Below are 24,942 nucleotides of genomic sequence, written 5' to 3' on the forward strand. Positions count from 1 at the left end.
TTCCTACACCATGCAAAATTGCACCGGAGGGAAAAAAAACTGGCTGGGGGAAAATAACAACAATGTATACGAGCATCAGAATTTCACTTCTAGTATCGGCTACATGGATGCTGGATGGACCAAACTTGCAGGGAAGCATGACAAAAAACACTCTTTGAGAACATGTAATGTCTATCCCTCAATTAGAAAAAAAAAAGAGGAGGAGGACGACAGAAATTACAAGGGTCGTTCAAGGTTGACCTAAACTTTCGTGTGTAAAATATTAATGAATCAATGTAGCACTGCATTACTTCGGCAGGAAAGGCCATGATTCCTTGCGAGTAACCATGATCCATTGCAACACATTTGGCGCATGCGCAGTAGTGTAAACAAAGATGGCAGCAAGTAGTGTATCTGTTGCTGTGAAATAGCGGTGTATAATGAAATTTCTCGTAAAGGAGAAGATGAAACCTGCTGAAATTTGGCGTAGACTGCAAGCACAGTATGGTGAACAAACACTGTCACGGGCAAGAGTGTACGAATGGTGTCAACAGTTCAGTAAAGGGCGGGAGTTGATAACAAACGAAGCGCATGGACACGTTTGCCCAACTGCAGTCACTCTGGTGAATATCGCACATGTTGAGCAAGTTATCCTTGAAGACCGGCGAGTAACAGTGCGTGACATAGCGAATACAGTCAATATCAGTGTTGTACGTGGACCCGTTCGGAAGAAAAGGCCTGTAATGTTGTCGAAACATGTCAATCTTCTACATGACAATGCCAGGCCACACATGGCCAATTTCACTCAAACAACACTGGCCAACTTGCACTGGGAGGTTTTAACACACAGTCCTTACAGTTCAGATTTAGCCACCAATGATTTCCACTTGTTTGGGGCTCTTAAAGAGCATTTGCGCAGGATGCACTTCCACACAGATGAGGAACTCAAGAACGCTGTCCTGCAGTGGTTACGACACCAACCTACTTCTTTCTATGCCAAAGGCATCACGGAACTTTCACAACTATGGCAACGATGTCTGGATGTTCAGGAAAAATACTTTGAAAAACTGACATATTTTGGTGTTTCTATGTATGTATATTTCTTGTCTAGAAATAAAAGTCTTGGTCAACCTTGAATGACACTTGTATGTAACATTTTCGAAAGTCTTAAGTTTTGAAAATTTTGAAAAGTTGCCATCCGAAATTCATGTCTCTTCCTCAATTGTGACGTTCAAAAAATTGTTAAAGTTACACATATTATATAATGAAAATTAAATGTTTGACTTCCATAATAAAGTGGTGGGTGCAGAGAATGATTGAACGTAGGCACAAAAAGGATTTAACGTAATAGTTAAGATGAATTATTGTCAAAGCATACCATTTTGGACTGCATTTAAGTAAGTGTAATATTATGTATTTGCTTGTACGTGTGAATGTGTAAGAGCAAGAATATGTATGTGTGAGCGTGAGTGTGAGTGCCCGTATCTGTAGGTTAGATTACCATTCAAAATATGTATCTTTTCTTTGTATTTTTTATTCCTCTGTAATTTTTATATTTTTTTATTTCTTTTCTTTTTCAATATTTCAATATTCCATATTCAAAAACTTTTGTAAACATGGTCAAGTGGAAGAAAAGGTTTCACAGCCTTAACTTCACCATGTAAAAGAAGACTAAATAAATAAATTTCCCCCTGGGGTTGCGGAATGCCATGCAAGACACATGGGTTCGATTTTCAAGGTGTGCAACCTAAGGTTGGGAATTTTCTGGCCTTGTCCCTGCATAAAACAGCTCTGAGGCTGATTCAGCCTCAAACAAATGGATACCTGGGGGCAAAGATGACTGGATCATGGTGCTCATTACATCGTCTCCACAATGGCTGATATTGAAGAATGTGTGGGACCCATACAGGGCCGGATTAAGGTGGGTGCTATTGATGCTGCAGCATTAGGCCCAGATGAAAACTGAAAACAGACGAGAATTTTCCAAAAGCTGAACAGTTTTTTTTTTTGGTATATTAACCTGAAAATAAATCTTAGAATGAAATTTGGAGCCCCAATTTCAGAGCCTAGACACAGCGTTACTTATTATACAGTTACTATTATTCTTTGCACTGTGACGTAACTATAACGTCATTGTATTTATTGTTCACCCAAGATTTCAAGCATCAGGCCCAATTTCGTCTTAATCCGGCCCTGGACCCATAATCCCCCTATATATGTCTCATCACATGGTGTAAAGTGTACTTTATCTAAGAACAAGAACTGGTATACCTGCTGCAAAATTAGTTTGGTATTGACACTTGGGAAGCACGTGGAGAAAGCGGGTCTACTTTACTGCGGCAGGGTAGGTTGCTGGCATGCGAGCCAATCAAATTCGTCCCAGTGCTTCACCCAAGCTCTGGTTACCTAGCAACAGAAAACGTTTATCACGGTGTTGCTGCTTATCGGGTGATTGTTCTTGGGATCAGTTTTCATGTTGTTGGGACAGGACGTGTTGTTTGTTGCGTTGCTGTGATATTTTAACCGGTCCGTTTGTTTAGTGTTTACTGAATTTAGAGTATTCTTTGTTGCATATAGCATGTTGATTTAGTGTGCTTTTTTTTGTACATAATTTTCTGCTTGAGTGTGTCGTGTGCTTGTGTGAAGAATGTCAAGCACAGGAGGCAATACTCGAGGAATTCCTCTCAAAGGCCACACGCAGGAAAACGTTTGTTCTGTGCGCAAATATTTTGAGCAAGAGAGAAACAATGGGGGTCCAATCATTTCTGTAAATAAAGTTCTGGACAGGACTGCTGCTGCTGTCGGCATGTCTAAGAACACTATTGTTACCATAGGGAAGGTAAAATATAATGTGGTGGAAATAAATCAATGCGAGGCTTCAAAACTGGAAACCCCAGGAAAGAAGAGGAATATCAGTAAACGCGTAACAAATTTAGATACCTTTCAGCAAGACGCTATTCTTCGCCATATTTACTCTTATTATAGGAGGAAAGTTCATCCCACTGTAGGGAAACTGCACATTTCGTTGAAAGATTCGGGACTTATTCAAGGTGGGAAAACATCTTTAAGGACAGTCATAAAATCTCTGGGATTCTCATACAAAAACAAATAATGGACGCAAAATAAAGTAAAGTATGTAGGCATATGGGGATGTGGAGGTAGGGCTCCACACATTCTCGACCTCGACCATATTATGGAGGTGATGTGGTTCACCAACCGCCTTTACCCCAGGTTTGCCCTAGGTACTCATTTGGGCTGAGTCGACTCCGGAGTCGCTAGGGATATTTGATTGATTGATTTGTTGTTTTAAGTTCACTTTATGCACGGGAAGGCTAATCGGGACTGGACCTACAGTTTAAAATGGGATCCGAACCACTGTGCCATCTGCCTCCACCGGGTATCGAACCCCTTGATTACAAGGCGACAACGTTACCACTACCCCATCGGGGATACCTGCTAAGGATATTTGAAAGAGTTCCCCAAACCACCGCGGGTCTCCCGCGTAAAAGTCAGCTTCATCATTGTTGTTCTTTTTTGTAACACGTTTTCCTCGACACAGCGTCAGAAGGCTGCACAGCGTACCGCATGATATGGCAACACCGTGACACGTGTTCCTTCAGCTCTCAATACCAAACTAATTTTGCAGCAGGTATAACCCAAAAGAGGAGTAGATGAAGCAAAAATAGGAACGAATGGAGGAACTATTAAAAAAAAAAAGGTTTAACATGATGAATCACGAAGCAACTCTCTCTAAAGAATACTAAATAACTAGGGATGAGCCGATACCACATTGAACTGATACTCGTACCAATAACCATACTCTTAACCAGTGGCAAAGCATGACATTTTTACATAGTCATCGCAAAATATGTCAAACGTCAGGGTCAATCTTTTAACGGAGAGGGGGGGGGGGGCACAATATTTCTCTGAAATGCCAAGGTCACTGCCAATTCAATGTAAAAGCCCACACCACAGACCTTACGACTACAAAAAAAATAATTTTATCCCATACAATGAGAATTATTAAATATGATGGAAACTGAAATGCAAACACCTCAATTGTCGCATTTAAAGGTAAGAACCTTTATGGTCCGCTTCCAGTTGTTGTTTTGATAAAGAAAATCAGATTTCATATCGTTCAATATGTGCTTTTTCTCTTAACAAGTGGAAATAGCAGACATTCGCAGCAGTGGTGCGCCCAGGATTTTCGAAGGGGGGGGGGGGCTCTTTAGTAGTCATTCCTCAATTCCTCACTTTGCCATCTCTTCCTGCCGGTCACAATCGTTTTTTTTTCTTTTTTTTTAAGAATATTGAGCCTACGCTGGGATTATGACCCTCACCAACCCCTCCTTGAGCATGCCACTGGTCACACGGAATAATCTTGATGGCTCCATAGAAACCCTGCCGTGGCTGTAAACACGGGACCTGTTATGATCCAGGTCTGCCTGTTCGGAAGCGTTCAGCTGTTCTCGGCACCGGCACAGACCAGAGGGATTTGCACCATTTCCTCGATGAGCTGAGGCTTCTAACACCATTGCCTTCAATAGGAAACTTGATGGGAGGGTTCGGCACGAGGGATATTACTGAGACCTCATTTCAATGCGTTAAGATTAGCGAATCTCTTGCGTATTTCGAGCTGTTTCATGCTGTCGCTTGGTTTATTTTGCACAAATATGCGAGAATTCTGACTATTATTTTTTACTTCTTCTCTAAAATATTTAAAATGCAATATTTTTATTATCTTGCTTGGTCATCGCCGCATCTCCCAATGACAGGACATTTCGCCTTTGCTCTTAACCAATGCTTGAAAAATGTAACAATTAAAAGTTGTTCGAAATATTGATTAACATTAGTGGGTGAGTATTCCACTCCCAACATCCCACAGTTTTGTTTTAAAAGATTAAAAAAATACCAGTTATGTAATCACAAAATAGTTTTCAACATAATATCGACATAAAATCAATGGAAACTTTGAATTTTGCATAGCTTCCAGGATAATTTGACACTGAAAAAGTGTTATGAGGCATTTTTGAACAAAAATGAACAAAATGAACAAAACATCAGAAAAAATATTGGCCGGTATCGATACATCAGCGTAAGTATCAGCTCATTCCCGTAAAAAACACATGACAGTGGGAAGAACATCATAATACAAGCTTGAGGATGAGAAAGTTTGAACCAAAGTGAACACCTCTGGTAGAAAGCTTAGTAGAACAAATTCCTTTCAAATGGAAATTCATTGCCATTATTTTCTTCCTCTGTCTCTGGCTGTAGAAATCATTGAATCATAAATTTACATGTATGACAACAAGGCTCCCCCACCAAGTGTGGATGATGAACGACATGCTTCGGGATAAGGGAATCAAGAGGATGTTTGGCCTGCATGTTTCCCAGACTTTAAACCAATAGAGCATGTATGAGAAGCACTAGGAGAATGCATATCAGCTAGGGTGGGACCTCCTGCAACTCTTCAACAGAGTTGGAAATGGCTGTCCTGGAGAAAGACTCTCCCAAGAACTTATCGATAAGCTTTTTGATTCCATGCCAAACAGGTGTACAGGAGTGTTAACAGTTCAAAGAGACCACACACCTTACTACAGGTTGGTTTCTGTTGCGAACCTCACAATTCTTATACCTTATTCTGCAGTATACTCACCTATAGTGTATCGTATCATGTGTGACTTGGGTTCTTGCTGTGATAGTTCATAACGTAACTGTATCTGTTGAGGTAAAGCCTCAACACATGCAAATAAATCACCGTTGCACCAATTTCTGAGTCATTTAGGCAGTTTCTAGCTTGCTCTCTTAATTTCTTTTTTGACCAGTGTACATCAGGATAAACCTAAAGAACAATTTAAATTTCCAACAGGTTTGTTTCGTTATTTATATTTCTTCTCTTGTAGTTTACAATTCTTGCAAGCACATAAACACAAATTTTGATGTAACGTAATGGGAAGGGAGCATGTGTTCTCCAAAAACATAACAGCAAAAATTGTGTTTCTTGCTTGTAAGAACGTTACACTACAAGAGAAATAATTCTACAATGCACGCAACATGTACATATAGAAAAATAGTTTTGTTTAGCCTAGAAACTAAGATGTAAACAAAATTAAGTGACATTATTAGAATTTGCATACTAACATATTCTACAAGAAACAATTCAAGTGTTACAGAAAAACCATTACCTTTTCATAATGTGTTTCTGTACAAATGTAAATTAAATACGCAGTGAGACATGCCATGCAGCCTTCACAATATGCACTACATTGGGCCTTCTCTGCTTCTGCATACATATCATTCAGCTGTGTGATTGTTCGTTCAAAGGCTTGCCTTTCTATCTGCAAAGTGAGGAAAACTCAACATTAGCATATTTCATAGCTATATTCTTAATTTTTGTGCAGTTTACATTTCTAATGTAAACTAGTTGAAAATATAGTCTGATGTGTTGGATTGCTGTACAGTGAATAAATAATAGCAACATGTGACAACTAACCAAATGCAGGCTCATGTGGCCTGTCATTATGCTATAGTGTGAAACATTGCTGTTAATTAACTCATTCCTGAACGACATGTTTCACATGTTGCTTCAATGTGAAATCTCCCTTAGAGGCTGTTCATTTCCATTTAAACTCAATAATGTGAAAAAAATAACCACTAGTACAACACAAAAAAACTCTGAGATAAGCACGATCTTTATGTTACACTATGGAAATAGCAGAGTCATACATTGCTGATGACTACATTTTAAATTAACACAAACATGTACGTACTTTCAAGTGGTGAATTGAAATCAACATCAGAGGTCTCCTTTAGGAAACTGTAAAACAAGGTAAAATCTACTGATCAGCCAATTGTGGTATTTAACCTTATAAGTGAGTGTGATGCATAGAGTGTTCATGCCCACTTGTTATCTGCAGTGGGTCCCGTGATATGCTCTAGCTCGTATCTCCTAAAGATCTACTTCATTCACTATTGAGTTAGTTTGCATTTCCACAATGAGAGGTACTCTTCACAAGATCCAGAGTATTTAAATTTCCATAACTGTCATGATATGGAGACACTGTTAATGGATTGGTGCTCAGCTAACTGTGCTTATCTTGCACTTGGAGCAGAGGTGCGTGCCAATTCAGGAGAGCGTGGGCATTTTATCTTGATTGATTGAATTTTACATAATTTTTCAGCCACTTTTGACTAATAGCGACCATGAAGATGAGTGAGAATATGATAATTTGATGAAGGGACACTCACAAAGAACACCCATGCTCAGGCTGGGATTTGAAACCAGGACCCCTAGCCTCCTGCATTTTTCCACAATAGCTCAAAGCAGCAGGCAAAAGGAGCCACTATCTTCTTCAAGTATAGATTGACTGGATTAATTGATTGAATTACAATTGTTGGGTGTGTCAGCACATAAGGCAATTTTCCACACTTAAAAGTGAAGGTGCATCAGACAACCTTAAAAAGAGTGGGATGTTTCCCATTACCACATCCCACTCTTCCTGCCAAATGCCAAAAAGGCATTCTGCAAGTCACTAGCAGTAGAAAGTGGACGAGAATGCTGCCATCTGCATCAGCATCGACTGCTATGTAAAGGATAGAATGCTTACCGGGCCTATGTAAAGGATGCGGCAGAGTAGCAGGTATTCCCATTCTTACATTTCTTGGGCAAGAGGGGAGATTTTGAAGGTTCTCTCAGTGCCGGTATAGCATGGCTGTACTTTGACCTATGGCTAGGGGCCAACAATGCATAGACAATACATGTAATTTTCGATTCGTTTGGCGAAAAGCCAATGCTTAGTTTCTGGGAGATATTGTTATTTTTTGAGAGAAACGTGTTTCGAGCCACTGAAGCTGGGAGCGACTTCTTAATCAGAAACCGAGTGGATTAAGAGAGCATTTATTTTCAAGCATAACTCTACATGTTGGGGAAGATCCAAGCACTTCGTTGCATGAAGTTATTGGTTAAAGTTGTAGATTTGACACTATCAATGTGTATTGTTCTTTTCTTTAATCTGGGATTAAAGAGATGGCGATAGTGGACAAGGAAATCAAAACAGTTTTAAGTATGTTCTAGAATAGCGCATACTTACGCAGTTATTGTTCTTTTATTTTGGATAAAGTTTAAGTTTGTTTTTGTGTGACTATTCTTTACAAACAAGAAACGAGGAAATTAGAGATCCAATCATGTATGCAAGTGTTAAGCTTGAAAACATTTTGAACTAGTACTGTTGGTCTAGGGCAATGTACAAACCATTCAGATAGTTTTTCATTAAATGTGTTCATGTCAATTTTTATGTGGGGGTTATTTCCTTTGTAATTTTTTGTATGAGGCTCAGTCAATAAATAACGAGGCAGAGGATATTTCACAGTACGTACATAACAAACCTCAGAAGTATTGTCTGCCACTGTTTAGGCATTTATCCCACTGTGACACCAGTTGCAAAATGGCATGCTCGTAGAACTCCTTTGGCTGCTGTTGGAACCAATTGCGCACATACTCCTTGACGTCATCGTCCAATTGAAACCGTTGTTCCTGCAGTGCTTTTTTCAGCTCACTGAAGATGTGGAAGTCCCACGGGGACAGATCTGGACTATGGGGGGGGGGTTTGGTGGCTCCACTTTAATTTTTTCAGACATTCTTTTGTTATGTTGGCTGTGTGGTTGAGCATTGTCATGCAATAGTACAACACCACGCGAAAGGTGGCCAGAACGTTTCAATTTGATTACCTTCCTGAGTTTCGTTAACGTTTCACAATACCACTGGGTATTGACTATAGCTCCATGCACCAGGAAGTTGACAAGGAGCAGTCGCTTGAGATCGAAGAAGAATGAAAGCATGACCTTGCCGGCACCAGTGTGGAGGGTCTTGAACTTTTTTGGTGGAGGGGAAACTGTGTGCTTCCACTGACGACTGGACACTACCGCTGCTTGGTTAGCAGTCTTTGTGCATACCTTGCCAGACAAGTAACGCCATCTAGTGGGAAAACGTGCACGGATCAGTTTTGTCACACCTGCACCTTCATTTCGGGCCCATCAACCCATTTCTAACTACCATAGGTTTGGTGTAATATCTTCTGCCTTGTTATTTACTGACTGCCCCTAATATATATTTAATCATGAAATAAATAGTCTTACTACATATTCTTAAACTGAACATCTGGGCTACCGTTCAAGAAATAACTGACAACTGAGATTTCCCAATATCCATGGTGAAGAGTAAAATATTTTTTTGTATGGTAGTTATTCAATTTATTTTGGTTCAATCAAGCAGTGTTTGTCAGTTTTTTATTGTGTAATGAAAGCAAGTTGCCTCAGGAAGTATCGTAAACATATAAGAGGTTGAGCCAAGGCAAATAAACCATTACAACTCTACTGTTGCAAAATAATAGTCACTCAATAAGGCCCTTGAATTACCCTGTGTTCCAGTTGTTGAGGAAAAGTTGTTTGGAATTTGACTGAAGTCCCATCACTATAGTCTCTCTGTACAAACACCTTCAGACAGCCCTGCTGGCCTCCTCCCCTGGCAGCCAAGTCTTCCAATGGAGTTGTGTGGTTCTAGAAATAAACAACTGCTTCAGCACTAACTGAAAATATCCAACTGCCTGAAGGCAGTTATTCACTCTACAAGAGAAACGAAGGTAAATAATATACGACAACAAGAAACAGACTATTACATGTTAATTTCAGATCAGACAAACTAAACTACTTTAAGACTAAAAGGACACAATCAATTCCCAGTCTCTAGAAGTCACTTTTTGTTAGTTGTAATAAAGACTATCTATCCTCCCTAAATTCTCCTTTATCTTCATCTAATGGATTAAAATTGGTGTACCTAGTAGCAGAAGTGATTTGTAACCAGCTAAAATAAAATAATTACTAAGGAAATATTCCCTTCACCCTGCCTCATCTCACATATTGCAGCATGGTGCCTAGGCGTAAACTTTGCAAACTTTTCTTTTACATATAATTTGGAAAAAATTTATAGATTTTGAATTTTATATTATTTTAAAGAAAAATACCTCCCCTAAAATGTTGAAGGGCGAGTTCGTGCCATTATCCCCCACTGTGGTACCCCTGCCCTGCTGAGTTTTTCACAAAATTTCACTGCCAGCTACTTTCTGTATTTGTTGCAAATGCACACCAACCCCTCCCCCCTGTATTTCTGCCTTAGGTACAGATCCATACAGTGGAGTACAAAATAGGGACACAAAAAATCCACAAGCCAAGATTCTGAAGGCTTCCTCCTTACAATTGAATGTTTTACCTACGTGCCAACTCCAACCCTGAGCCCTACCAACATACATCTATCCACCTTGGAAGACAAAAGGATAACTTCCCGAGTTTTATCTTTAGAAATCTTAATCATGCCCACTAGTTTAATTTGATTGTTGTTCTGTCCACTTTATGCACAGAAAGGCTAATCCGGACAGGACCTACAGTTTAAAGTGGGATCCGAACCCCTAAGTATATGCCTTTACACGAACACTAGGATTGGCGTATCCACCAACTTTTAGTCCAGTAAAATTGCCAGATTTCTAGTTTTATCTGCTTTTTGATAAAAATTTCTTCGGACTTATTTTATTCTCATAAATTAGAGACATACATGACGGGATATGGAAGGGAAGGAAATTACGTAATTCCACACACCGGGTGTGCAATTTCCTGATAGTTTCAAAATATCTGCGATAAGAAACTGCATTGGGACTGTCAAATCAGTTATATTTTTTTTCCTTTGAGGCTTCTTTAAGGAATTTGGTTATTTAAAATGCAATGCAAGAAAACCAGGGAAACACTAACATTCTCGAGTTGTTTGACACAAGATGGACAGAAAAGTATCAATACTACAGGGTGTCCCACGAACGGCGCAACTGGGAATTAAGAGTGGCGTTACTTTGTAACCAAAACCTGTACATACATAAGTCATACACCAAATGTTAGCCCTGTCCAAGTAGATATTTTTAAACATAGAAACAACAAACGGGGTGCAGTGTTGTTCATGCAGTGTTGCCAAATGTAAGTGAAAGTGTAAATTTATTTTTCCACAAAGCATGGAAAATTGCATGTCAAACATTCGTACGGAAATTTGGACGTCAATTTCCACCTTGGGTAGGTGGACTATTTCGCCATCTATAGTTCAGAGAAGAAAACCGATCGTTTTCGCATATAGCCAATCCTGAAATGCCTCTTAAAGGCGTACCGGTCCAAATGGGTGTTTTAAAAAAATTATGAGGTACAGTGGCAACACTGTTGATGTTTGAAGGCAACAAAAGGCATGTTTAATGATGGTCTATGACATGGAAATACTGGAAACAGGAAAAAAGAAAATTAATATTATGGTGAAAAAAAGTGTTACTTACCTACTCCTGGCAACCATGCAAAGCAATAAGAGTGCCTACCGAACGAGAACAAAAGATTCAGTTAGTTGTGTACTCAGAACTGCTTGAGCCGTGCATTTTGCATTGTTCGTAGGGGAAGATTAGAATTGTTCTGTGAAATGAAGTACTCTTTGGAAGAGAGGGTGTTCATTGTGGAACATTATTTTTGTTCAAAATCGTACGCTAGTGTAAAAACTGTGTTTCACGTGAAATATCCTAATAACAGTGTTCCATAAAATTCGACGATATATCGACTTGTTTCCAGATTTCGTGAAACAGGATCAGTTAATGACAAACCCTACAACAGACAACCACCAGTTTTGACACAAGGTGTGCTGCAGGATGTGGAGCAGAGAATATCACAATCTCCCAGGAAATCTGTTCGTAAACTTGTTGCACAGTCAGGTGTATCAAAAACAATAACTCACCGAGCGTTAAAACCATAGCACCTACGTGCATATAAGGTACAGGCTGTGCAAGAACTGAAGGAAGCAGACAAAGGTGCACGTGTAAGATACTGCCAGTGGTTTAGAAATTTTATTAGAGACAATGGTGTGAATATTTTGGATAAGGCTTTTTTCACAGATGAAGCATGGTTCCACTTAAATGGAAATGTCAACAGTCAAAATTCTCGATACTGGTCAAGTAACAATCCCTATTTGTTACATGAACAATCACTTCATCCACAAAAGATCGGTGTGTGGTGCGCGATTTCGCGGAGAAAAATAATCGGTCCATTCTTTTTTCAACACAACAGTTGAAGGAATAGTTTATCGTGACCTTATCACACAGTTTATTTCTCTGTTGGAACGTGATGAACGTGATTGTTGGTTTCAACAAGACTCCAAAACATGTCACACGTCTAATGAAACTTTAGACATGTTGGCAGAGTTTTTTGACGATCACATTATAAGCAAAAACTTATGGCCCAGTCGCTCCCCGGATCTGAAGTCTCCAGATTTTTTTTTGTGGGGTTATTTGAAACAAACAGTTTACATTAATAACCCAAGAACACTTGATCTAAAAATAAACATTTGCACAGCCATTAACAATATAAACCAATCAACCTTGCATAAAGTTGCTTCCAACATGATAAAATGTGTTGATGAATGCCTCAGGGAAAATGGTTGTCATTTTCAACATCTTTTGTAAAGCTACACTGCCTGTTACGCGCATTGCATGGTTGCCAGGAGTAGGTAAGTAACACTTTTTTCACCATAATTTTCATTTTCTTTTTTTTTCTGTTTCCAGTATTTCCATGTCATAAGACCATCACTAAACACACCTTTTGTTGCCTTCAAACATCAACAGTGTTGCCACTGTACCTCATATTTTTTTTAAAACACCCATTTGGACCGGTACGCCTTTACGAGGCATTTCAGGATTGGCTGTACGCGAAAACGATCGGTTTTCTTCTCTGAACTATAGATGGCGAAATAGTCCACCTACCCAAGGTGGAAATTGACGTCCAAATTTCCGTACGAATGTTTGACATGCAATTTTCCATGCTTTGTGGAAAAATAAATTTACACTTTCACTTACATTTGGCAACACTGCATGAACAACACTGCACCTTGTTTGTTTCTATGTTTAAAAATATCTACTTGGACAGGGCTAACATTTGGTGTATGACTTATGTATGTACAGGTTTCAGTTACAAAGTAACGCCACTCTTAATGCCCAGTCGCGCCGTTCATGGGACACCCTGTACTATCCATGACAAAAATATTGAGCACTCTGTTTACGTGCTTGTAAAATTGTACTCTGTGGGAGGAAAGGAGTCAAATATATCTCATTGGAAAGCCAGAAGTGTCTGCTTTTAGACAAACTATTTTAGCTCCGTCTGTTCTCTATTCAAACAAAAATGTTCTTAAAAGTGTAGTTTTTCATGTTTTTTATGTAAGTTGAATTCAATTGTGTGTAGCTTCTTGTAAACCAGTCGTAAAAATATGACATTTCTTTTGATTGAAGCTTGTTTATGTGGAAATATCTGAGACATACATAATGTTGCTATCATGTGTGGAACAGCCACAATTAATTGTTTTTCTTGGCAACCGGCTCACGCGTTTTCCTTCTCGTTACTACGACGAAGTGCACTTTGTTGCCACATGCCGCCGGCAGCCCTTTAAACTCTGTGTTCAGCCAGCAGCTTTGACAAGGAAAGTAAGTCGAAAGTTTTCGTTACAAAGCGCATTGTTGTTCACAGGGAAGCATTGTTCAGATACTATAATTGACAAATGCAAATTGTATTTTATCACTCTTGTGTTCCTCCCATGAATTATTGCCTGAACTCACACACATACATAAGATCCTTTACATGCACTTTTTCTTTCCAGTTTCCTTTTGTTATGAAGTTGCTATACATCACAGTCACGTTATTTTTTATATACAGAGAAGACTGTGAAGCCAGAAGTCATGGGTTCGAATATTTGTTAAGATCTTTTATCGCCTTCATCAAATCGTGCTCTTCGTTGCACTTATTCTGTTGAAATGAGCGACATAAAATGATACAGATACGGAGAAAATTATGTTCGTATAAAGATTGGAAAAAAGCTAGGAAATGTAACAAAAACTAAAGTATACAAAGAGAATGTCTTTCATTGATAATATGACAAATTGTTTATTCATTATTTAACACTGCTACAATGCTTTGGATCAGACCAACGGAACGCACTTCCAATATTCCCGCAGTCTGTGTAGCGAGGCGGCAACGCTGTGCAAGTCACCTGCAGACCACGGAGTCTGAGATTGGCCGCATCTCGCCATAAGTCATCCGCACATTTTCCATATTAGAAGTAGTCAATAATAATTTATATCTGTGGTCATACTTGAGATACACACGTTAAACTTCTGGATTTGGATCAAATGTGTTATATGAACGGCTTGTTTACAATTTCATTGAATTTGCAATTATGCATTTCAAGATTGCACGTTTGCCTAAAATTTCGATTTTCGAAGAATCTAGTGAAGATCTTCATTTAACTTTTCCCACAGAGGTGCCAAAATAATCAATCTTTAAGTACAAAAAAATCTCAATTTTACATCAATAGTTGATTATGAACTGTACCATGTTAAGTTTCCCTTCTTGCAAAATGGTAAATTTAGTAAATTTTAGTAAATTTTTCATTATAATAAGAAAATGCAACAAAGAATCATTTTCAGATGATGTTTATTAAAAAATAGACATTTGAAGCTTTCCAATGAGGTATATTTGTCTTTTTTCCACCTACAGAATACAATTTTTCAATCACGTAAACAGAGGGCTCAATATTTTTGTCACAGATAGTAAGTAGTGTGATTTGTGAAATTGTATTCACTACTAACTGTAGTAACTTTACAATTTACTAGTAGAAGATAAATATGTCAGCAAGCTCTTCAGTTTACTCACTGAGTGACCTGTGGGGAGTTTGAAATATCTCCACTTGTTCTGAACAAATTGTTTTCATGCAGTCCACGTTTATGTGGGCACCTCAAAATTCGGACTGTTCAGTACTGTGAACATACCAGTATTCGAATAGAGATATTGGAGACTATGAGGAAGAAATGAAGAGACCTACAACACCCAGCCGTCAAATCTCAAGGAACAACGCACCAGCTGAAAGTATAAATGCATAGTAAGCTGTTTACTGTAAACAGTCAGTGCTTGGGTGCCTGCACTGTTCAGTCCGCAGTTCTGAAATAAAGTTTCGACATTGTAAGATAGCAGCTTAGTTCATTATGGCACCGAAATCATACCAAAAGTTGAACCCCTTCCTTACATGAACTATATATATGTCGATGCCCACTAGTGTGTTACGCGTGAAAGGTGTTCTATACATAGAAATGTTGGGCGTCAAGTTTCCATAATTGGGAGTTACAGTCATCCTTTCTCCCTCCCCCCTTGCCTCCTCCTGTGAAAGAGGAAAAGGTAAGGTTAATGAAACATGTCCACATAAGTTCAACTACCATTTTATACTGATTTCAGCATAACATAGCACCTGCAATGAAAGAAACCACACATTTCTGAGACATTCATTAAATATTTTCATTCTTATTATTAAATAGTAATAGTGTGTTTGCAATAGTTGTTATAGTTTGCTCTGCCTATAAACTGACATTCCATATGAATTATGTGTAAATTGAAATTTGACGGAGGAACAATCCTCATTAAGTTAGGTAAGGTAAAGGTGTGCATGTGCACACACATTATGAAGGCATATGGGATGATGTGGAGGTAGAGCTCCACATATTCTTGATCTCAGCCATAGTTGGGATGATGTGATCAGCATCATACCTGCTTGCCCTTACCTCCAGAGTTGCTCATGTATCCACCATTGATACGAGGCTGGGTGGGCCTCGCAGCGAGGCAAAAATAGGGAAATGCCTGGAAAAATTCCTGGTTCAGATTACTTGCCCCGGCATTCGAACCTGGGTCTTCCACATGACAGCCAGATGCTCTACCAACTGAGCTACCACGGCCCATATCCTCTTTAAGTTAGTTAATAATATCATATAATACTATAATTAAATATTATTAAAAAAAACACAGAAATAACTGAGTCGCAGCAAAAGTATATATTGCACTTGTTCCAAAACAACAGTTAGTTAAATACGCAAAGGCAGCGTTAGATGAGAATTATCCAATCTACAATTCACCATTCTCATGTGAAAAGTGGACATCTAGTTGGAAGTGATGGGGAAAAAGGAAGCTTAAAAAAATCCGACGTTCTTGGTTAGGAAGTTTTTGCCTTCTCCCCCATTTTTCTTCAATCAAAGAACGCACATTAGTACATATTATTTAATAACATTCTTTCTATTTTGCAGCACTTATTTCTCTTTCTACTGCACAACACACAACTCTGAATTTCAAACGCAGCCTGCACTACATAACTGATGGCTAGACATAAGGAAAAAGGACTAGAGCTGACCTGATATCTTGACTTTGATTTTAAGTCACTTTATACACAGAAAGGCTAATCGGGACTGGATATACTGTATAAAGTGGGATCCAAAGCAACTGTGCATCCATCAGGTACTGAACCCAGACCAGTTTGATTACAAGGCAAAGAGGTCAGCTCATCGGAGAGGCCCAACTTGATACTGATGAAATAGTCACTACTACAAATGATTAGGGGTGTGTGGAATCCCAAAAAGTCAAGACCGGGATTGGGGAAAAAAAAAATAATCCCATCCCGACTTCGGGAAATGACTTCCCCACTTTTCTGGATCCCGAGCACTCGGGAAATACCGAACAGTCATTTTAAAAAGTCGTTAATTCTAGACATTTTCTGCATTTGTCAATGTCTGGAACTTATCGGAAATTGTTGTACTAGAAATGCAAAAATAATCATTTTAAGTGAAAATGACATGTAGAATTCGAGATTTTAAGACCTTCGGGAAATTTTGAACATTTCCCATCCCGAATTTAAAAAAAATTCCCGTTCCGACCCAAAAAATGTGTCCTGCAAAACCCTACCAATGATTGAGCACTGTGGAGAAATTAAGTTTAGTTTACATCACATCAATTTACTGAAGCTTGGCTTTAAAGTCAGATAACTAGACTGGATTAGTAAAATGGCTGTTATTTATAAATAAATACACTGTTAAATAGAATGTTGGTGCAAAATAATGGAAAATTTTCATTCTTGCATTACATTCAGGATGATAAGACTCCATGAAAGTTTGTGAACCTTATGAGATACCCAGTAATAAGAAAAGCAGTGTTTCATGTCTGTGATTTGAACTTTCCAATATTGATGTAATTCGTATTGGCAGACACCAGTAAAAAAAATATATTAAAAACAGTAAAACCTGAAAATTTATCTTAATACTAGGCCAGGGCTGGACAAAACTAGAAATAATTTAGGAGGCTGCTTTTGTTACTGATGCTGCCGTTGTTGCAAATATGGACTGAGAAAACCCTCATTTCAGCTAAGCTATAGGTACACACACTTGATGCCCGGCAATAGCAAATGGACAATTGTTAACAGCACACCTAGTGGCAGCCAGAGAACTAAAAACAATAGAAGCACATCAATCAACAGTGCAACAAGTTCCAATGAGGATGTTGGCAGTGGCCATCAGAATTAATAGGACTACGAAAAAACCATTTTGAGGAAAAAAATGAGCACTAGTTTCTCTGTATTTATCTACTTCCACATCTCTCATTTCTCAAACATGACTAAAGCTACACATTTTGAACTGTGTCCTTAAAATATGTAATTTATTAATTAACACCAAATTGAATTAAACCTTTCCCTGTGACAACGTTGAACAGAAGGGCGACCAAAAAAGAAATAGTCTATATATAGATGCAACTGCAAATTAGTGTCATCGTGAATAATGCAATAAATAACTATAAAGAAGACTTGCCGTAAAATAAACCTGAGGAAAACAATCTATATATAGACTCTGCAACAAATAAAGTAAAAGTAAAGTGCTCCCCTGTGTTTTGCACCACATGAAGACGTATAGGGGGTGTGGGGTTAGGGCCCAACACTTTCTTCATCTCGGCAGAGCTGGGGATGATGTGATCAGCACCACGCCCCTGGCCACCTTTAGCCCCCAGAGTTTCCTCCAGGTACCCACTTTATACAATGCTTGGTGGGTGCCGGAGCCGCTTCAACAGATTCAAAAAGTCCTGGATCTTCCCTGCCGGGGATCGAACCCGGGTGTCTTGCATGGCAGTCAGACGCCCTAACGACTGAGCTACCTCCATACTAGGAGGATTCCCCTCTGCATACGACACCATGCATTCAAGGCACAACAATATGGCAGCCCTCTTGTTCAGACATCACATGATTGATTGATTGATTGATTTGGTGTTTTACGTCCACTTTATGCACAGTAAGGCTAATCGGGACTGGACCTACAGTTTAAAGTGGGATCCGAACCACTATGTGCCTCCACCGGGTATCGAACCCAGGACCCCTTGATTACAAGGCAAAGACGCTACACTGCGCCATTAGGGTAGCCCTAGACATCGCACGAGGATTGCCTATGTTCTTAGGTTTGGTTCCATTACCATAAATATATTACAAATTTATTTTTCATGGTAAATAGAACTAAACCTAGCTGACGTCACACCACGAAGGTGTTTAACTTTTGTGTGATGAGTGGAACCCTGAAGCCCACGTTATCTACAGGGCATGAGCTCTGTATATGGTGAGTAGTATGTGATTCGTCTGCCGGAACGAGTTTACAATACCGGACCACTCTCCAATTTCTATGAAATTTCGCCTACTCAAATTGTGAACTCCTAATCACGAATCTGCATGTAATAATTGGCAGTCAAGTATGAAAAACCAAGAAAAAACAAAACAAAATAAACTACGTTTTCTTAACGCAACATAACCCTACCATAAGAACAGTAGCTCCACGGAACACGCCATTTTTCCCGAATGGGTGTTACTTCTCGCACAACACTTTAGCAACATAGTGTTCTGATGTCACAGAAGAGCGCTTTTTCATGTTACGCAAGACAAGGTATAGTTCTCTTAGCCAAAATATTAATTTTTCTTTGTATTTATGCTAATGGAACCTAACCGAACAGACCTAACCTCGTTGGCATTCCTCGTCTGACGTCAATATTCAAGGTAGCAAGATTGTTGTGCTTAAAGGAAGACCATTAACGAATTGCGAAAGAAAGATGGTTCCGAATTGCTGTGTATGGACAATGACCGTGGTAAATCACAAGGTTATTTTACAAGTTCTACACATAATAGAAATTGGAGAGTGGTCCGGTATTGTAAACTCATGCCATTTCAGTAAGACTGCAGAATATGGGCTGCTTAGGAGGAACGCGGTTCATAATTTTTTGGTAACGTTTTGTAGTTAGTAATCGGGAAAAGTAAGTTTTAAAGTGCGGAAAAATGTTTTTCTTTAAAAAAACGTGTCCAGGTTGGGTGGTATTGAAATCGTAGCAGCGAAGGAAAAGGCATATTCCTGCACAAATCTAGTGAAAGCAAAAAAATGCCTATGTTGTTAGGTAGCTAGGTTTAGTTCACTTAGCCTAAATAATAATAGTCACTGTATTTATGCTAATGAAACCTAACCTAACAGACCTAACCTAACCTTGAAGGCATTCCTCGAAGAAATAATGAAAGAAACTGTGCGTAAACAATATGGACACGAACGAATGGAGAAATGCATTGCTTTTAGTAGCAGGAAAAACATTTTTCATTGTATTTATGCTATTGGAACCCAACCTAACAGGCCTAACCTAACCTTGTAAGCATTCCTCGTCTGAAATAATGAAAGAAACTGTGCGTCTGTGGGTGGAATCCGGAGCGACAAATCAACTAGAATTCCGCAAAACGAAGGGTCTCACTTATCGCACAACACTTGAGTGCGTAAACAATATGGACGCGAACAAATGGAGAAATGCATTGCTTTTAGTAGCAGGAGAAACATTTTTTACAGGCAATAATATAATAGTAATCGTAAAAGGAAAACCAGAAAATGGAAGTAGAAGGTAAGTACTTTCAGGGGATATAAATTTAGTTCGTCTATTTAGAGGGAAAAAGCAGCCCATGTTCTGCAGTGAGACCATAATTTCTTTCGAAGAATTAGGTCATGATCATAGTAATAACACGTTAAGTTGTACATGTTTCGATGATTTCTTGCATGTATGACGAAAATTTGTTCAAAATAAGTCACGAAAGTGGTGCAGGTTGCGAGAAATTCGATGTGCCGTTGTTACATTTTGAGGGTAAATATCTCGCTTATTTGTGGTTTCAGCATGTTAAAAAAAAAAAAAAAGTTGTAATTTTCGAGGGGGTATGGTTGGTCACCAGCCCCAATTCTGCTATATCTGTGGGTGAGGGCTTTTGTGGGATGATATTTGCAAGTTTTACGAGAGTATTAGAAAGTGTTTTACAATACTGGAAACAATTGTGGGAGTAAGTGTAAGGCTTCGAGAAATTAATTAGGAGTTATAAGCTTCATTAAAATCATTTATCGAAGAAATTATGATTGAAAAGCAGCTCATGCAAGCATCTGCACTTCACAGTAAGCAGCCGCTTTTGTTTTCTGTCATCTCACTAAGCATGGCTGGATTTGCATACAAGGCTCAAAGGGAGGTTTCATGCTTAAAACAAAACATTGTGTGATCAGGTGTTGGGAGAATTTAGGAACATTTGTTTAATGCTAAACAACCCTAAACCTGCCCTCCCTAACAACAAAAGCGATTGGGGAAGTTTTCTTAATACTAGGAGCAACAAAACTGACCTGCCTAACTTAAAAACAAAACATTTAGAAATGCAATACCCCTTCGCACCTCAAGTCATTTGACGTAGTAGCTGCAGTAGTTCGTATCCAAGATACCAGTAAAGTAAACAAGTAGGAACATAGGAATACACAGAAGGGAAAAATCATTCTCCTCAAACACACAACAACAGGAAGGTATGACTGAACTTGTAAACCACTAAATCTTGAATTCTCAATTATAAATAACTAGAATTCTTTATTAAACTTGGGGGAAAAGTGCTGAAATGGGTAAATTTACCTGCGATATCTCGTCCTGTACATAGGCTGTGATCACACCTTGGTTAAGTCGGGATAATCACAGAAAAATGTAACAGGACCAGGAGATATAGCCTATAAGATCTGTAATTTTATATGATGATTAAATCAGGACTAGACATTTTCTTTAACGCCGTTTGATCTTAACGTGGATATTGGTTTCCATTACTTACCATTGGCTTAACCTTGTTGCTTTCACAACAAATGCTGAAGAAGAAATATTCTTAGATGTGGGGGGGGGGGGGAGTGCCACGCCACACAACTTGGTTTTCCTTGATATAAAAGTTACACCGACTTCACATTCACATAGTAAATAAAAACTATTCTAGATAAGTGTTGTCACTTCTTGATTCGCCATTTTCACTCTTTTAGCAATCTCACAGACGATATACCTTCAGTAGCTTCTTCTTTTTCGCTGTTGGAGGTCAATGTAAAGCTGCTTTTCATACATCTTCACGGAATAGGCTTCGGCAGAATGGGCATGGTCAAAGCAAACGTTATTCTCATAAATTACGCAAAGATGGGGTAGAAGTCGGTACTAAAGCATTTTTTTTGGAACAAACTACTTGAAATATTTTTCAACACAGTCAATTTCACATTAGCTAATAATGGAAAAGAAGGACACAAACTGTATTTTTGAATGGCAGAAAATGAATGATAAATGCATTCCGAAGATAATTCTTTTTGTACATATAACATGTATAACTTTCATTTACAACATATGTTTTATACATATGCAACATGGAGCGACATAAAATAAGAAAATACACATGCAACATGCCAACGTTAATGGACATTTCCACTCAATTTTTTTTACATCAATTTTTAAAAAATCACTCTGGAAAAATGACCCCCTGCAAGTTCTCGCGTTTCTCTGCATTCAGTTTAAGGCAAAAATGAGACTTGCAAAGTTGCGAGGCTAGCGTTGCGCTGAAAACACGCCACCGCCATGTTAATACGTCACGACTTAGAGAGAGCTCGTTTGTCGTCTGCTTCGAGCGTTCAGTTTACTGCGGGTAGCCCACGGTGAGCGAACATGTGCAACAGTTTTACAAATCTGTACAGATTTAAATATTGGAAGAAGGAGCGCCAGTGGAAAGGAAAGCTATGCTTTGTAATGATCATTCTTCCATGAAATATCCCTGCTGCTCACGTGCAAGATAAATGAAAGGGTTCTGCTGCGTGCGTGTTCTCAGGTCATGCAAAAAATATTGCTTGTAAAATTGGTTGCTGACCAAACTTTCAAAAATATATATATATATATTTTAAACTTATATTTATCTAAATTTACCGTAACCTATGTAGTGCAAAATAGGAGTTTTCACATTCTTCACTTTATTTATAACCTCCTGACGCTTTGTGTAGAGGTCTCTACATAACGGTTTTCTGCATATGCGAAGAATGGGGCGTGTGTCTGTGTTGAAAACCGCTGTAGAGTATTCTTGACATTCTAAATTCTGGTCCCAACGACAGATGGAGCAAGAATTATGAACTTTTCGATGCTTGTTTTTTATTCCAAGATAGCGTCCACTACTAAGGAGTTAAAGTGCACATTGTCTGCAGGTATGTATCTGTTTTTGAATAGTAAAAGTTTAGAGATTATCATCAATCCTCTTTAGGGGAAAGAGTAATAACTACCGATTTACTAAGATGTATTTTTTCGTCAGTGCTTTCAGATTCTTCGTTTGCAGGGGCAGTTTTTGCCGATGTAGAAGCTGCTATACATTCGGCCGTAAAATGCAAATTTCATGATGCTGAAAAAATTCACTTTCTAAATTTTTAGATGGCATCATGTGAAGAATTGGATTTAACTATTCCAGAAATGAACCCTAATTTTTTTCGTGTTCAGATTTATGTATGAAAATAGTGTTAATATTCTACATGACTTGTATAGGTTCTATAGCAGTGTTGCCATTTTTCTCACAGATCATAGCAGTGTTGCCATTTTTAAATTATTTTTTTTAGATTGAATCAAATGAAGAATTGCATTTAACTCTTCCAGAAATGAACACTAATTTTTTTGGTGTACAGATTTATGTATGATAATAGTGTTGATCAATATTCTACATGACTTGTAGAGGTTCTATAGCAGTGTTGCCATTTTTCTTACAGATTGCAGTGTACAAGAACCTATTACATACTTAGTTTATTGATGATAATGTTTTCCACAATATGTGAGAGAAATCTGAGCAGACTTATTTCAGTACAACTGGACAAAGATTAAATACTTCCAAATCAGAGATGAATAAATTATTTGGAGTTTCAATGCACATGTCTTGTCTAAAGGTAGGTGTTTGTTCCGATATTCTTTTTGGTTATTTTATAAATTCAACCGTATGCTTTACATTGCAACATTGATCACAATTACTTCCTTCAGGAATTAATAATTTCACATTCCTTTGATTTTTTTAAATATTTTGAAGTAAGTTTTAATACTTTTGAGCATCAAATGTGTACTTATTCTACTGAACTGTACCCAGTTCACAGAAATATTTACGAATTTACAAGTTTAAAGAATTTGCATGTAATATATTTTCAACTTTACATATTAATACTTAGTTTGTGTAATTAATACAAGGAAATAATGTGTATAACCAAGGGCGTATTTAAGGGGTGTTCAGCGGGTCCACCCCCTTTGGTTCAGTAAAATTACCAGTTACCTGTTCATAAAAATTTCTTCGGACTTATTTTATTCTCTTAAATTAGAGACGTAGGATGGGATACGGATGGGAAGGACATTACGTAATTCCACACACCAGATGGGACTACAGACCAAATGTCTGCAATTTCCTGATAGTTTTGGAATTGAAACTGCATTGAGACTCAAATTAGTTATTTTTTCCCATCGAGTCATCTTAAAGATATTTGGTTTGTAAAAACGCAGTGACACAGGATGAACAGAAAAGTATCAATACTAGCGTGACTTCGTGACTATCGTGACTACATACACACAACTTTGTCGGGTCCAGCACCCCCTGCTCCCCAACAAGCTTCCGGGTAGCAGTGTCCTGTATTTTCACTTACGAAATAAAGCAACCCTAATCGTACCAAAAGTTATTCACCCTCCCCCCCCCCCACGTGAACTATATATATGCCCATGTGTATAACAATATCCCATACTGAAATGGTACGATATATTTTGAATTTTGTACTGCGAAAAATGCCGCCTCATCTCGTTACCCTGAACGCATTAATTGGTTGCTTTACAACTTCACCAGTAAGGACCCTATCGAGACGAGACATGGCAGCCTTGGTCTCGTTCTCGTTGAGAGTTGTAAATGTCTGTCTCGTGTTTATTTGTAAATGTCTCATTGACAGTCTCGTCTTTATTTATAAACATCCGTCTTGGTTTGGGAGGGCAATTCTCGTTATCGTCTCAAGTCTCGAAGAAATATAGAATTAACAACGTATGCAAAGGGTTATCATTATAAATACAAAAAAAAAACCTTTCTTAATATATATTTTTTTACTCCTCGTTTCGACGGTACGAGCCCTCGAAAAATGAATATTATCCTGCTTATATATGCAAACCAAACCGCAAATTCAGAATTACTAGGAATGAACTGGCGTTGTAATTATTATACACAAAATTCATGATTTATCTGAGGAAGTCGCATGTTCCAGGTTTGACTCTCGACCTGGGCATGACTGTTTCCTTGTGAGTGACATTTCATTGAACTGGAAATTGTTACATGGGGGGATGTTTGCTCGAGACTTTGGGGATAGCTAGGGGGATGCTTCTATTGTTAATGTTAGTGTTGCTCACGAGACGAGACATTTTCCGTCTCGTCTCATAAAAGGAGATGAGACAAGTGAATGTTTTCGAAATGAAATGAGACAGAAGAAAAAATTCGTCTCGTATCGTGACAGTTTGGGTGATACTTAGATTGTGCTTGTTGGTGGTGGTGGTAGTGTGTGTGTGTGGGGGGGGGTGTCCTCCTGCACCCCGACTTCGAATACTGCTTGTTGTCATTCATCTTCATTGTAGTGATTAGCCAAAAGTGGGAAGAAATGTGATGTTAGAGAAGATACATACTAAATTAATCATGCGTTCTCATCGTTGCGGTTAAACAAAGTGACGGAAAAG

The 24,942-nt window shown here is 38.5% G+C and overlaps 1 protein-coding gene across 1 annotated transcript in view; it reads right to left on the reverse strand.

Moving 5' to 3' along the window:
• LOC146002804 (golgin subfamily A member 7) overlaps positions 1–21,250 on the reverse strand; it is a 40,846-nt gene extending 19,596 nt beyond the window's left edge. Inside the window, exons 1-3 of the mRNA XM_083140757.1 lie at positions 21,029–21,250; positions 9,394–9,534; positions 6,165–6,317 (exon numbers count right to left, since the gene is read on the reverse strand). Of these exons, the coding sequence (XP_082996883.1) occupies positions 6,165–6,317; positions 9,394–9,534; positions 21,029–21,031 (297 nt within the window). The 5' untranslated portion in view covers positions 21,032–21,250. The remainder of the gene's footprint in view (positions 1–6,164; positions 6,318–9,393; positions 9,535–21,028) is intronic.
• Between the last annotated feature and the right edge of the window lie 3,692 nt (positions 21,251–24,942).

The sequence above is a fragment of the Lepisma saccharinum genome, chromosome 19 (assembly GCF_977018435.1).
Source record: "Lepisma saccharinum chromosome 19, izLepSacc3.1, whole genome shotgun sequence".
Lineage (NCBI taxonomy): Eukaryota > Metazoa > Arthropoda > Insecta > Zygentoma > Lepismatidae > Lepisma > Lepisma saccharinum.